A 15,938-nucleotide genomic window follows, 5' to 3' on the forward strand; every position below is an offset into this window, starting at 1 on the left:
GATTTCAAGAGCACAAGAAGCCCCTGGAATCATGGTCAAAGTTGACCCACCCTAAGAAAATCACCTTGCAGCTGAGGATGGGGAGAGGGAAGTGGAAATGTTCCAGGGAGTGACAGGGGAAGGGGAGGAGAGGAGCAACTGACAGGGGCAGGATCTTGGGCAGAAGAGACAGAGCAGGGGCACAGCGTTGGACGAAGAGGTGGAGTAAGGAGTGGGGCTTCAGGGGTCCAGTTACCAGCAACTAGAAAGGTGGCAATCCAATGAATTGTACATAGACCGATTCTCCAGTTTGTCACTCTGACACAGCACAGTAAGGCCAGGAAAGGATTTAATGTCTTTTTGCCTGATCAGTAAGCAATTCAGGGAAGAGGGCCCAGCACCACGTCACCTGCCAGCTGTGCATGGAGCTCAGACTGAGAGCCAGAGCACAAGGTTAAAACTTTTAGGTCCCTTTATGAATAAAGAGCTGGTGCAGCCTGCCCCGGATCTCTTTGGTCCTCACTCCATAGATGATAGGGTTTAGCATGGGGGGCACCAAGAGGTACATGTTGGCCATAAGAACGTGGAAATACAGGGGCACATTGTGGCCAAACCGGTGGGTGAGGAAGGAGAAGAGACTTGGGATGTAAAAGACTAAGATGACACAGAGGTGGGAACCGCAGGTCCCGAATGTCTTGAGCCGGGCGTCCTTTGTGGGGAGGCTGAAGATGGCCCTGAGAATCTGGGTGTAGGACATGGCAATAAAAGACACATCCAGTCCAATCACAGAGAATATCGCAAAGAGGCCGTAGTAACTACTAATGCGGATGTCAGCGCAGGCCAGCTTCACCACGGCTATGTGCTCGCAATACGACTGGGGGATAATGTTGGTTGTACAATATGGCCACCTTCTCGCTAGGAAGGGAAAGGGCAGTGCAAGCATGCCACCGCGCAGCACCACGGCCAGGCCAATCTTGGCCACCACGCCATTTGTCAAGATGGTGGAATGTCTCAGGGGATCGCAGATGGCCACATAACGATCCAAGGCCATGGCCACGAAGATCCCAGACTCCAGCACTGAAAAGCAGTGAATGAAGTACATCTGGGTGAGGCAGGAACTGAAATCTGTCTCTCTGGAATTGAACCAGAAGATGCTCAGTGTCTTGGGCAGGATGGATGTAGACAGGACCAGGTCAGTGACAGCCAGCATACAGAGGAAATAGTACATGGGCCCATGGAGCCTCGGCTCCCTCTTCACAATGAACAGGATGGTGGAGTTCCCCAAGATGGCTGCAGCATAAATTGCAAAGAAGGGGATGGAAATCCAGACATGGGCTGCCTCCAGGCCAGGAATGCCCAGCAGGATGAAGGTGGAGGGGTTGGTGAAGTTGGTTGTGTTGGAATCTGACATGGAGCAAGGGAGACGGTGTCCAACTCTGAGGCAGAACAGTGTCTCCTGCATGTACTGTACATTCCTCTGTACTTCCTGTATGTGCCCAGGGTCTAGGGTGATGGTCGCAGTGCAAATGCCTGGATGGAAATACAATGTTAATATGAGACACTAAATGCACTACTGGAGGCTGTTGTCATGAGTGAAGCAGATTGTCCACTGTCCACACACTGAAAAATGACATGTTAATTATTCAGAGAAATAAATTATGAAAAACTGACCCTACTAATGCCAATTCCATATTTTCTGGTGCTCTATGCGACAAAAATTCCTACATGTTGTGTTGTTGGAAACCTTAATAGGCACCAGCAGGAAACACGACTGTGGATACTGGTTATCCATCATTGTTCCTTAATGCAATGAAAGTCAGGCTAGAGAGTCCATGCTGTAGGGAGTTCCCCATTCACTTAGTTGCTCAAAATCTAAGAGTGGAAAAAAAACAAAGATTTGACAAAACATGTACCAGAGGGAAATATCCCAACTAGAACACAACTCCGTGGAAAGACCTGGCCATCATTGATAGCAGCTTAATGGAAACACTGGCTTGTTCACAGTAGTGGCAAAAACAAAGACAATGTTCGGATGCCTAAGGAATGGGATCTAGAATACCCTGCTCTGGACAGGTTTCAGAGTGGTAGCCATGTTAGTCTGAATCAGCAAAAAGAACGGGGAGTACTTGTGACACCTTAGAGACTAACAAATTTATCTGGGCATAAGCTTTCACGGGCTAAAACCCACTTCATCGGATGCATGCAGTGGAAAAACAGTAGGAATATATATATATATATATATATACACACACAGAGAACATGAAAAAATGGGTGTTGCCATACGCACTATAATGAGAGTGATCAATTAAGGTGAGCTATTATCAGCAGGAGAAAAAAACCTTTTGTAGTGATAATCAGGATGGCCCATTTCCAACAGCTGACAAGAAGTTGAGAGTAACAATAGGGGTGGGGGAGGAAATAAGCATGGGAAAATAGTTTTACTTTGTGTAATGACCCATCCAGTCCCAGTCTTTATTCAAGCATAATTTAATGGTGTCCAGTTTCCAAATTAATTCCAATTCATCATGTGCCAGCAATGCCCCTCTGCATTTATACTGGCCAAACTGGACAGTCTCTATGTAAAAGAATAAATAGACACAGATCAGACATCAATAATTATAACATTCAAAAATCAGTTGGAGAACACTTCAATCTCCTTGGTCATTTGATTACAGACCTAAAAGTCGCAATATTACAACAAAAACTTTTCAAAAACAGACTCCAAGGAGAGGCTGCTGAATTGGAATTAATTTGCAAACTGGACACCATTAAATAAGGCTTGAATAAAGCATTAGCAGAGGCAGAGAATGCAAGTCACAGGAGGTGATAGTGCCTCTGTACTGGATGCTGGTCAGGCCTCAGCTGGAGTACTGTGTCTAATTTTGGTCACCAATGTATAGGAAGGATGTAGAGAAACTGGAAATGACCAGAGGCAAGCGACAAAAATGATGAAAGGGTTGGAATTCAAGCCATATGAGAAAAGGCTGAAATAACTGATATGTTTCGTTTGGAAAAGAGGAGATTGAGGAGGACATGGCAGTGGTCCTGAGATACTTGAAAGGCTTCCATTAAAAAGATGGAGAAAAGTTGTTCACTTTTCCCACAGAGGGCAGGACAAGAGGCAATGAGTTCAAACTGCAGCAGAGCAGATTTAGTTTAAATCTCAGGATAAACTGCCTAACTGTAGGAACAGGAGGACAAGGGAACAGACGTCTTGGAAAATTATGGCGGCTCCTTTACTGCAGGTTTTCTAAAGGAGGCTGGACAGTCATCAGTCCTGGATGGCTTAGACACAACAAATCCTGCATCTTGGCAGGGGGATAGATTAGCTAACCCTTGTGTTCCTTCTCAATCTGTGGCTCTATGATTCTATGACATAAAGTGCCAGTGAAGACCAGGCCTTAGCCAAACACAAGTCATTGGGCTCAACCCAGAGGTAACTGGGTGAAATTAAATGCCCAATGTTATACAGGAATTCAGACTTGATGATCTAACGGTCCCTTCGGGCCTTATACCCTATGAATCTATCAATAAAGAAAGTGGGTCAGGCATTTATATTTACTCTGTCTCACAACACACAAGGAAGGGAACATTGAATTCCATTAAAAGTTTATATAATACATATTTGGCCTGTGGAACTCCTTACCACAGACGTTACTGGAGCAAATGGATTGGCCATTGCAGGTGGTGCTGGAGACACCACCGTTAGTTAAGGCTGTCTGACACCTTCAATTAGGGAGACCTCATTTTCAGTTGCTTATAAATTCACCAAACTGAAATGTCACATGCTGGGTGTCTGCTTCTGGCTGAATTGTTTTTTTGTTTCCAGAATGACATTTGAGCCGACTTCTCAAATGAAGCGAGGAGAAAAGATGTGTTGCTCATGTTGAAAAATTCTTATAATTGTTCGAGTGAGGAGCCCAAGCACCTCCATGGAGATAAAAGTCAGGTAACAGCCCCCCCTTCCCTGTTAACAACCAGAGCCCTGACATGCAAGAGGAGGAGGTGACCGTGTCTGTGCTTTAACACACAGCTGGCTCCTGAGGTCTTTACTCAGTTCTTACTCCAACAGAAATTTTGCCTCAGTGGGGCCTGCATAAACTATGGGCAAGGGCCTCAGAATTTGGGCTTGTATTGTATATCCTGAAGGATCCACTGTGACACTGAAATGCAGCAACCTTGGGGCTGGAGGCCATCAGCCTGGGAGGGCACAGCAAAGAGGGACATTTTAGCACATGATACTGAAGCAAACTCATCCCCAGTGGTAAGGGCCCTTGGATGTTTGTGCTGACTGGAAAGGACCACACAACTATTCTCTATCCTATCACATGCACATTGCACTGGGTTTGTCGAGCAGGTGAGCTCCTCAGTAGGAGATAGGTACCTGTGATTTCTGCGACGGAAGCATCTTTCCTGGGAGTCCCCCTCAGGTAGCCGGGTCCCACAACTCTCTCACCCCAGCATCTGCAGCAACATCCCACGCTGAGAGCTGACACAGGGCTGTGCTCCATTTATAATAGAGCTCTGTGCAATCCCGGGGGGTTCGCTCAGCCTCTAGCAGATAAGCGAGCATCTGAATGTAAACAGGCTGAAGACAAGGCTGTCTGGGCTTCTGTGTTCCTTACCCAGCTTGAGGCGTAAATAGTAATTAAGGTACCTTCCCAAAGGGAAATGAGATCTCTGGGGCTCTGTGCTGAGTTAGAGAGAAATTGGCTGCTCTGTGCATATTTAAAAAACTATAGTTGATAAGAAGGAAAACTAGGGATAATGCTTAAAACGCCATAGGGTCTGATACCCTGTAGGGTCCCAGGAGGGATAAGTAGACAGTAGACAGACAGATCTATGGAAAGATGCCTGAGTGGGGACACCAGCCCTTTGTGCAGGCACCTGGTGTTGTTGATTAGGGATCAGAGATCAGTAATTCTCACCAGTAACTATCATCATACTGTGCAGCACCTTTCATTGAAGGATGTTCAAAACACCTAGCAAAGGAAAGTCATTATGACCATAGCCCCATTAAACAGATAGGTAAACTGAGGCACAGGAAGACGTTATTTGGCCAATGTCACACAGGCTGGCAGGATGACAGACAGAACGCAGGCATACTCACTTCCCTGCCGTAACCCTGATCTCTCTGTCACCCAAGAGGGAAATGAACTCCAGCTCGGGCAGGGGCTCTTCATTGTGTGGGATTCAGAGGAAAGGCTGGAAGAGGGAGCCTGAGCCTTCACCATCCTCTCAAGGTGAATCTGAGGTTTTCAGAACTAGTTGGAGACTGTGGGCTCCCCGCTCCTGTGAGGTGTGAACTCCGGGACTCCACTTCCGCTCCCATTCAGAAACCTGCCAACGCATCTGTGATGCTCTGTACCTAGGGGGAACACCCTGCACCCCCATGTTCATCCTTATAATATGATTGAGTGGTACCCAATGCAAAGTTTGTGATGTTGGGTGTCTGTGACACTCAGAGGTGAAACTTTCACCTTTCAAATGTTTTGCTCCTTTGAGCTACACAAGGCTCTTCACATTTCTGTAAAGTGTGTAATAACCTGCTCTCTCTGCCTCACTGGGGCTACGTCTACACTACAGACCTTACAGCAGCACAAATGTACTGTGGCAGCTGCGCCACTGCAAGGTCTGCTGTGTAGCTGCTCTCTGCTGGCAGGATAGAGCTCCGCGCCGTCGTCATTAAACCACCCCATTGTGCAGCAGTAGCTGTGTCGGTGGGAGAGCGTCTCTGCCAACATGGCACTGTCCACACTGGCGCCTTTGTCGGTGAAACTTTTCTTGGTGAGGAGTGTGGGTTTTTTTTAGACAAAAGTACTAGTGTAGACAAAGCCTGAGATGCAGGCTAGTAAAGACATCCACTGCCTCAAGCCCTGCACTGTTTAAGAAGATTGCTATTTTCTGCTGGTCTCCTTTCTCACCAAACCCAGACGATTGCATAGATATATCTCAAAACTCTGCTTAAATCTCTTTCTGGAGTCTGCTCAATTACTCGAGAGTTTCAAATCCTTGTGGGGTTTCAGTTGTTCCATCTCGAGGGTGGATCCTTCGTTCCTTCACTACAGCCCTGTGTAACAATGCTGTCTTTGGTGGGACACAACTGAGACTATCAATTCAGGACAAATTGCTTACAGCAGGCAGTCACAGCCCAAGACTGGTGGTTTTCCACCTCTAAGGCACACCAAACCAGTCAAACGGAGAGGATTTCTGTTTTACTCCACTGGCTAACCAGAAGTCAGACAAGCAATTCCCTCAGACACTCCAGTTTCCTAGTATCACCACCAGCACCACTCGTTATCAGGGTGAATGGTTATGAAAACCAATACCCCAGTAAAAGAAAAAAGGTTCTCCTGATCTCAAAGGACCAAACCCTGGACCCAGGTCAATATACAATTCAGATCTTATCCACAAATCACACTGTTGCCAATCCTTTAGAATCTAAAATCTAAAGGTTTATTCATAAAAAGAAAGAAATATAGACGAGAGCTAGAATGGTTAAATGGAATCAATTACATACAGCAATAGCAAAGTTCTTACTTCAGGCTTGTAGTAGTGATGGAATAAATTGCAGGCTCAAATCAAGTGTCTGGAGAACATCCACAGCTGGGATGGGTCATTCAGTCCTTTGGTCAGAGCTTCAGTTTGTAGCCAGGTTCCTCCAGAAGAAAGAAATGGGTTGAAGACAAGATGGAGGAGCTGCAGCTGCCCTTTATAATCTCTTGTCATGTTGCTTGTGCTTTCTTTGTTCCAACCACAAGCTGTCCAGCACATGGCATGGAAAAACCTTAGAGTTATATCCATAGGAATGTCCCTGTGTGCCTTGCTGAGTCACAAGCTGTATCCGCCTTCTCTTCTCCCAATGGGTCAGTTGTATAGCTGATGGTCCTTAATGAGGACAGGCTGGGCAGCGCTGATGTCAAATTGTCTGGGGTGTCACCCAGAAGCATAGCACAAGTTTGAACTACAGACAGTATCGAGCCAATACTTATAACTTCAAATACAAAAATGATACATGCATACAGATAGCATAATCATAACCAGCAAATTATAACCTTGTCTTAGATACCTTATTTGATCTCCTTTAAACAAGATTTGGTGCCACTACAGGACCTTGGTTGCCACAACGGTCTATATGGTCACAGTTCATGTCAATAATTTCATACCCTATTATCTCTGCCCTCTCCTGTGGTTTTCCCTCTGGTACCAGGGGTTGTCCTGGGAAGGAGGCTCAGTTTGCACTTGAAGAAGGGAGGCATGATTAGAATTAAAGCAGAGTAACAAAAGCTATCGGAGAGCCATGAGCTCAATGGCCCATTCTCGCTAGCCCCAATCTAGTTCCCCTGAACAGGTGATCTGCTCTTAAAGGCCCAGAACGTACTTCTAGGCAGGGCAGGGCTGTGCATTTCCGCTGTCTCACACCCACCCAGCAGCCTATGTAACTATGCATTCTTAGTGCTCATACAAATAATGATCATAAATAATCAACATAATAACGCAGCCAAATCAGGGCCTCCCCGTCCCTTTGCCTTCAGCTACAGATGAAGATCAAACCATGCTTGCCAGCTACCGAGTGTTAGTAACTTGAATGCAGGTGGACACAACACTCCTGTTGCCTTTGGCAGGAGAATTCATTAAGTCTCATGGCAGTGCTTAATAACCCAAGTACTCAGCACTGGAGAAATACCCCTGATTAGCCAGATAAGCAGGCAGAGAGTTCAGCTATGGGAATCCAAGCGCCCTCCAGCCGGGACAATCCTGGAAAGACTGACTCAGCCTGGAACATTCGATTTCAATTCCATAAGGGAGAGACTGGGAGGAAATGAACAAAGAGGGAGAGAATAAATCCAATACAAACACTAATCCAGTCTCTAATCCAGGCCAAAACTCAGCTGGAGTTGTAGCTAGCAAGAGATGTGAAGAGTAACAGGAACGGTTTCTACAGGTATGTTAGCAACAAGAAAAAGGTCAGGGAAAGTGTGGGACCCTTAATGAATGGTGGAATGTAGCAGGGTCATATTGGAAAACCCAGGCAGTGGGTGGGCACAAGCCCACCCACTGCTAAAGGTCCCTCCCCCAGCCTAGCAGGAGGGACCACTGGACCCAGAGACCAACTGATTGCGGGGGACAACTAATGAAAAAAGGGATCGGAGTGAAGGTCAAAGGTTCAAAATAAGGATACCGGATGGGGACACTGAGCAGAGAACCCCAGACAGTGACCACTGCTCCTCAAAGCTGTCGAGGGAGCCAGGGGATGCTGCCCAGTGGAACTCTGCCCAAATAAATGACACTAGGGAAGAACGGAAATAGGCCCCACAGTCGCAGAGCACCCCCTCATCTAACATCCTCCTCCTGGTATTATAGATGGAAACTTTGGCCAAAGCCAGGAGGAGGCTGACGAGGAGGTCTCGCGACTTTGTGGGGCCACGGATAGGGTGTGCAAAGAGGAACAAGTGTGGGGAGAAGTGCAGCCAGAACCGCAATAAGAGGTTCTGGAGGAGCCGGAATAGGGGCTGCAACCTGGCGCATTCAAGATATGCGTGCGCCAGGTTCTCCCTCACGCCACAAAAGGGGCAGACCTCAGGTGTAGGGGTGAACCGTGCCAGGTGCACACCCGTGCTCACGGCTCCTTGAAGGAGCTGCCAACTGCTGTCCCCGGCAGACCGTGGGACCAAGGTGGAATAAAGGCTGGCCCACCAGGGCTCCTCACCCTCTTTAGGTGGAAGATAGTCCCGCCATTTGGAGTTGGGGCAGGACATGAGGGTGAGGAAATGCAATATATGGAGTACGAGCGTGTACAGATGGTTTCTGGGCGCGGTTCAAAACCAGACAGACTGCAGGGTACACAGCCAGCTCGGAGTGTGGGAGCGGGGAGGCCGGGCGGGTTCGCGGAACAGGGGCCCAAGAAAAATGTCCGGAGAGCCAGGAGTGAGGGGTGGGCGGGGAACGCCCTCTTGCAGGCTCACTGCAGAAAAGAGAGAGAATTGGGTGACAAGGCGGCCTTCACCTCCTGGAGTACGCGCCTAGGGGTAGGAAGGGTGGAAAGAACCATGCGTCGTCTGAGCGCGCGGGGCTCCACCCAATCCCCCCTGTCGTAGTCCACGAGGTCTCCGACTCTGGTGGTTTCTGCCAGGACCAACCTCCGACACACCAAGGGAGACTCCTCCACCTGCACACGGAGATCGAGGTTGTGTAGCAGGGGCTCGGCGAGGAGGTCCGCTCCCTCAGTGGCCACAAGTGACCTGGTTGCTGAAAAAAGCTTCCAGGTCCCGAGGAGGTCCTGGTAGAAGACTGGCAGCTTGGAGAGGTCTCGCAGAAGGCCTCTCGGATGGAGAAAAAAGATCTGTCAGTCATATTGGAGCCCTCGGAGCCCTCGGAGGAAGGCGTGCGCCAACTTGCTCCATGCCAGACTACCTGCACTATAAAGGAGCCTCTGCAGGGCCTGGAGGTGGAAGACATGGACCTGGCCGCTCAAGCAAACCAGGCCCTGTCCTACCTCCTCCGGGGAAGACTCAGAGCCCCTGCAGAGACCCAGTGCAGCCCCGGCCAGAAGAACTCCAGAGCCATCCTCTGGAGCCTGGCCAGGATCCTGGGGGCCTGGCTCAGGGTGTTGAGTCGGTGCCAGAGCATGGACAGGACCAGTTGGTTCAGCACCGCGCTCTTCCTCGCAGGGAGAGACACTGGAACAGTCCTGTCCATCTCCGCAGCTGCTTACCCACCCTGGCCTCCAAATCCTGCCAGTTCTCTGGCAGAGAAGGATGTGTGGCGGATATGTTAGGTGAGAAAAGTTAAACATGAAGCAGTTATGCCAACCGAACCAAAGTCAGGCCAAGAAAGGCTGCTGGGAAAGTCTCTGAAAGTAGGATGATGAAATACTTGTTTAAGGTACAGAGAGTGAGAAAAAGGGGAGGCCTGCTGCATTCCTGCATTATCCTACCAGATGTTCTGAGAATTAGATGGAGACACACTGTCTCCACTCCCTGTTTTTGTTTCATGTATGTTTTAACTCCTCGTCTCCAGTTTGACATCTGGATTAATAAGAAAGTTGGGGAGGCATAACAACTTGCAAAAAGCTATATACAATAGGAGATAGGTATGCATGCATGATAAAGGACCTTTAACTAGCAAAGGGGGGGGGTGTTTGGGCTATTTCATGAATAATTTGTGACGCGACTGACCTGTCTATAAGAACCTATTAGTTTTGCCTAGGAGCAAGCTGGTTCTCTTTGGAGACCGGCTGCTCTCTATTGTTGTGTGCATTCTTCAATAAAGAGCTTTGTTTTCGGACCTTGCTGGGGTTCGAGTCGCAGACAGATAGATAAACGCCAAGATAGAGCAGTGGACCCACACTCCACCGGATGGCTTGAAGCACGGGTGGGAGGGAACTTGCCTGCCACCTGTCCCCGAACACCAGGCCAGAACTCTTGACCCAGTTGACCCAGGTGGAGGAGGATGGTGTAGGTCTGGTCTGGCTGGATCACGTCCGCCGGCACGGACCCCAGCCACAGCAAGATGGCCTTCGCTATGACCTTGTAGTCCGTGCTGAGGAGCGAGATGGGACGCCAATTCCGTAAGACGCAGAGGTCCCCCTTCTTCGGCAATAAGGCGAGAACAGCTCGCCTGCATGAGAGAGGCAGGACGCCGCTTTGCAAGGACTCGGCCCAGACAATGACAAGGTCCGGGCCGAGGACGTCCCAGAACACGCGGTAGAACGGTCAGCCCGTCCATTCCCGGAGATTTATTAGTGGGCATGCGATGGAGGGCTTCCGAGAGCTCGGACAGAGAGAGAGGCAGCTCCAGCCGGTCTCGGTCGCCCATGCTGACCGTCGGGAGTTCGGTCCAGAGCACCCTGCGGGGATCAGCATTGGTTGGATGCGGACAGAAAAGATTAGCGTAGAAGGCCCTGGCTCTTCCACGCATCTCCTCCGGATCCATGAGGGGGGTCCCATCCTCCGCCAGGAGGCAGGTGACATGCTTTTTGGCCCCCCTCCTTTTCTCCAGGGCATAGAAGAAGCAGGAGCCACGATCCATCTCCCAAAGGGATCGAACAGAAGTGCCCCGCGCTCGATGGTCCTCCAGGGCCCAGAGCTTCTCCCGCTTCTCCCAGTACGCTGCGCGGAGGTGTGGATCCTCGGGGCCGGAGGTGAGACGCCTCTCTAGCTCTAAAACCTCCCGCTCCAACTGCCCTATCACCACTTCCCTCTGCCGGGTGGTGCCCCAGGTGTAGTCACGGCAGAAGAGCCATGTGCACACCTTCCCCACATCTCACCACCGCCTCACCGAGGGAAAGGCTCGCCACTACCCCCGCCAGGCCAGCCAGAACTCCCGGAAGGACGCCACGAAGCCCACGTCCTCCAGCAAGCTGTTATTAAAATGCCAATAGGCCGGCCCTGGCCTCTCCAGACTGAGAGAGGCTGTCATGGTCACCAAGTGGTGATCCGAGAATGGGGCCAGCCAGACGCCGGAGGCATAGGTTCGTGCCAGATGGAAACTTGAGATATAAATGCGGTCCAACCGGGAGTGGCACGACCGATCCCCCTCCATCCGGACATAAGTAAAGGTAACGTCGTCGTCCGGATGGTGGTCGCACCAGACGTCCACCAGGGACTGATGATCCATGATCTCCCTGAGGACGCCCGTGGCTGCCTGGGATGTCTCGACTCCTGAGTGGTCCCGGTCCTCGAGGATGGTGCTGAAGTCCCTGCCCAGGACCAGGCACTGGTGAGGATCCAGACTGCCAAGGAAGACCGACACCTGCCGTTAGAAACTCACTCATTCCAGGCCCGCATTTGGGGCATAAACATTGACCAGGTTTAATCTCAGCCCCTCCACGCAGGCCCGGACATGCAACAGGTGACCCGGCATGACCTCGGCTACCCCCAGCATCTCGGGCCATAGCTCAGGGGAGAACAGGGTGGTCACCCCAGCCAAACAGGCGCTGAGGTGGCTAAAGTCCCCCCAGCGCTGGAGGGTGAGCTGCACCATGCCCTTTGAGCCACCAGTGTCCAGCAGGAAACAGAACAGATCTTCCCTCAGCACAGAGGGGGATGCGGCAGCCAACCCGCTGCCGTCCTCCGGTGAGGCCCCTAAAAGGTCTTCGTGGCCTGCACAGACAGGCAGGCATGGAGCGGAACCACAGCATGGTTGCACCGGGCAGCCCGTCCCCATCCCCGGCACAGGAGGGGCCGGCGGAGGGAATAGTGCAGCCCCCATGATGCTGGGAAGAGGGGACACGAAAACCACCCCCTGAGAATTGTCCATAGACAGAGGAAACGAGACAGCCTCAGGGGCGCCAATAACAAGGAGGTGGCGGGGAAATGGGCGAACGACTCATTGGGGACAGAAACAGAATCGGGTTGGGGGTGGGGCCAGGGACGAGGACAGAAGAAGAGGCAGGATCAGGGACGAGGGCCAACATTGGGACCAGGGCAGGAAGGGGGCTGGGAACAGGGGTAGGAACAGGAGCGGGAAAACTGATGGGTTCATGGTCCCCGGCAGCTGGGCTATCGGGGTGCAGCTCCTCTCAGCATATATCACATTGGTAGATGTGCAGGTGAACGAGCCTCTGATTGTGTGGCTGATGTGATAAGGCCCTGTGATGGTGTCCCCTGAATAGATATGTGGACACAGTTGGCCAAATCACATCAGCCACACTATCAGAGGCTCGTTCACCTGCACATCTACCAATGTGATATATGCCATCATGTGCCAGCAATGCCCCTCTGTCATGTACATTGGCCAAACTGGACAGTCTCTACGTAAAAGAATAAATGGACAAAAATCAGACGTCAAGAATTATAACATTCAAAAACCAGTCGGAGAACACTTCAATCTCTCCGGTCACTCGATTACAGACAGAAGAGCAGCTATTCTTCAGCAAAATACTTCAAAAACAGACTCCAACGAGAGACTGCTGAATTGGAATTAATTTGCAAACTGGATACAATTAACTTAGGCTTGATAGAGACAGGGAGTGGATGGGTCATTACACAAAGTAAAACTATTTCCCAATGTTATTCCCCCCAACCCCCCACTGTTTCTCAGACCTTCTTGTCAACTGCTGGAAATTGCCCACCTTGATTATCACCACAAAAGGTTTTCTTCCTCCCCCCCTCCCCCTCCTGCTGGTAATAGCTCCTCCTAAGTGATCACTCTCCTTACAGTGTGTATGGTAACACCCATTGTTTCATGTTCTCTATGTACATAAATCTTCCCACTGTATTTTCTACTGAATGCATTCGATGAAGTGAGCTGTAGCTCATAAAAGCTTATGCTCAAATAAATTTGTTAGTCTCTAAGGTGCCACAAGTACTCCTTTTCTTTTTGTGAAAACGGAGAGTATACCAGTAGGCAAAACCTTAAATTACAAAAAGACACAAAAACAGGAATACACATTCCCTCCAGCACAGTGAATTTTACAAGCTATTAAACAAAAGAAAATCTAGTGCATTTTCTAGCTAGTTTACTTTCTAACTTTACAGGAGTTGAAAGGCTTGCATCCTTGATCTGTTCCCGGAAAAGGTATCACACAGACAGACAAAACTTTGTCCCCCCCTCCAGATTTGAAAGTATCTTGTCCCCTCATTGGTCATTTTGGTCAGCTGCCAGCGAGGTTACCTTAGCTTCCTAACCCTTTACAGGTGAAAGGATTTTGCCTCTGGCCAGAGGGATTTTATAGCACTGTATATGGAAAGGTGTTACCCTTCCCTTTCTATGTATGGAGCCATAGGTATTGTACATTTGTTAATCCTTCTACAGTCAATGGTTAGGCAGCAGGACTGGCCGTCTGCTTTTAGCAATGGTCACACAGGGGAGTTGAAGGGTGAATTTGTTTTTCGGATGACTCCCTGCTGTTCCAGCTCCTGGACAGTTTGTACCAATTGGGCCTCTGCCTCCTTTGGATAAGAATATTGTTTCTGGGGAGGCTCTAATTCCCCAACAATTTTTACACAGGCATTGATTTTACCACAGTCTGTTTTCTTTTGAGTCCAGACCAAGGGGAATTTTTGGTGCCATTCCTCAGTCTGCTGGGCTGATAATGGTGCAACTGGCCTCTCTCCCCCTTTTGCTAGTATTATTTCTTGGTTAATTTTTCCGGAGTGGGGAGGGGGAATATCCACCTTCCACAGGATACCCCTAGGCATATCTATCCCTATGCTATTGGTGAATAACCAATCTGAGCCCAAAATGATTTCATCAGTCATGTCAGGAGTTTGGATCAGATCCCCATAGGTTTTAAATCCTTGTACTGAAAAGGGGACCTGGGCCCATTCCCAACCAATGCTGGGGTTGCCTTGGAAGGAATTTAAGGTTACTTGTTTCACCCACCTCCTTGCTTTTGGGTGTTTTTAATTAATGACACAGCGGCTCCTGTGTCTATTAAAACCAATGTAGGAGTATGCTTACCCTGCTGAACATACATACTTGGTCTTCCTCCAGGGTCCCAATGGACCTTTCCTATCAACTTCCACCCTTGTGCCCCTATAGATAGTGGAAGTTCATTGTTCAGCAGGCCCCTCTATTCATCTGTGGGGCAGGGGTATGCGTCGGAGAGAAGCTGTAGTGATGTGGATGGTGAGGGTGCACTGGGGGTTATGCAGGCTATTCCCTTGTGGGTATTTTGTATTCTTGTAGCTTCTCTAACCAAGTCACGTGTGGGTGCCCCATCCCACTGTGCTCGGCTGGCTCTGTACTGCATCAGGGTTTGCCAGGCCAGTCAGCGAACCTCATTATCAGTTAGCTCTTTCTTCCCCCACCCCATCCTTTTGTCTAGAAGTGTCAGCATGATATTGCCAGAGATCTGCTCCTAAGGAAAGGACTGGGGGGAGGGGGGCTTGCAGCTGATCACTAACTAAATAGGAGTCAATAAGGTAATATTGTTTCAAAAAAGCAAACATGATTCTGGGATGTATTAGTAGGAGTGTTGTAAGCACGACACAAGAAGTAATTCTTCCACTCTACTCAGCACTAATAAGGCTCACCAGGAGTATTCAGGAAAGATGTGGAAAAATTGGAGAAATTCCAGGAACAAAAGTGATGAAAGGGTTAGAAAACATGAGCTATGAGGGAAGATTGAAAAAAAATGTGTTTGTTTAGTCTGGAGAAGAGAAGACTGAACGGGGATATGGTAACAGTTTGCAAGTATGTAAAAGGTGGTTACAATGAGGAGAAAGAAAGATTGTTTTTCTTAACCTGTGAGGATAGGACAAGAAACAATGGGATTAAATTGCATCAAGGGAGGTTTAGTTTGGCCATTAGGAAAAACTTCCTAACTGTCAGGGTGGTTAGGCACTGGAATAAATTGCCTAGGGAGGTTGTGGAATCTCCATGATTGGAGATTTTTAAGAACAGGTTGGACAAACACCTGTCAGGGATCGTCTAGATAATACTTAGTCCTGCCATAAGTGCAGGGGACTGGACTAGATGCCCTCTCGAGGTCCCTTCCAGTCCTATGATTCTATGATTTATCAGGGCCACCCAGAGGATTCAGGGGGTATGGGGTCTTCAGCGGCGGGGGTCCTTCCGCTCGAGGCCTTTGGGGCACTTTGCCGAAGACATGGAGCTGAAGGACCCCTGCCACCGAATTGCCGCTGAAGACCCAGAGTGGAAGAAGTGGCGGTGGATCTTCGTGGGCGGGTCCTTCACTCCGGGTATGTTCGGCAGCACTGAAGAACCTGCCGCCGAAGTGTCGCTGAAAACTCTCCTGGGGCAATTGCCCCACTTGCCCCCCCCCACGGGCATCCCTGTGATTTACAGGCTGAGACAAACAACCGGGATAAACAACATACATACCATCATTTGTGTTTCATGACACCTGTTTGTTACTTCCCCTTGTTCCTGATATCTTAGACAAAACATCCCTATTCGTTATTTTGTCAAACATATTATCTTGTACTAGATTGGGATCGATGTGCACTAGCTGGAATACATTTAGGTAAATATCTAATGCCTAGTACACT

The 15,938-nt window shown here is 49.3% G+C and overlaps 1 protein-coding gene across 1 annotated transcript; it reads right to left on the minus strand.

Moving 5' to 3' along the window:
• Positions 1 to 442: 442 nt before the first annotated feature.
• LOC119863510 (olfactory receptor 52R1-like) lies at positions 443 to 1,493 on the minus strand. The gene has a single exon (XM_038422059.2). It carries the CDS (start codon positions 1,439 to 1,441, stop codon positions 443 to 445), a length of 999 nt encoding a protein of 332 aa, XP_038277987.1. The 5' UTR covers positions 1,442 to 1,493.
• Between the last annotated feature and the right edge of the window lie 14,445 nt (positions 1,494 to 15,938).

The sequence above is a fragment of the Dermochelys coriacea genome, chromosome 1, assembly GCF_009764565.3.
Source record: "Dermochelys coriacea isolate rDerCor1 chromosome 1, rDerCor1.pri.v4, whole genome shotgun sequence".
Taxonomy (NCBI): Eukaryota; Metazoa; Chordata; order Testudines; family Dermochelyidae; genus Dermochelys; species Dermochelys coriacea.

Bases quoted from the DNA above. Each gene is read 5' to 3' on its own strand.
- LOC119863510 (XM_038422059.2), bottom strand. From the start codon at position 1,441: ATGCAGGAGACACTGTTCTGCCTCAGAGTTGGACACCGTCTCCCTTGC.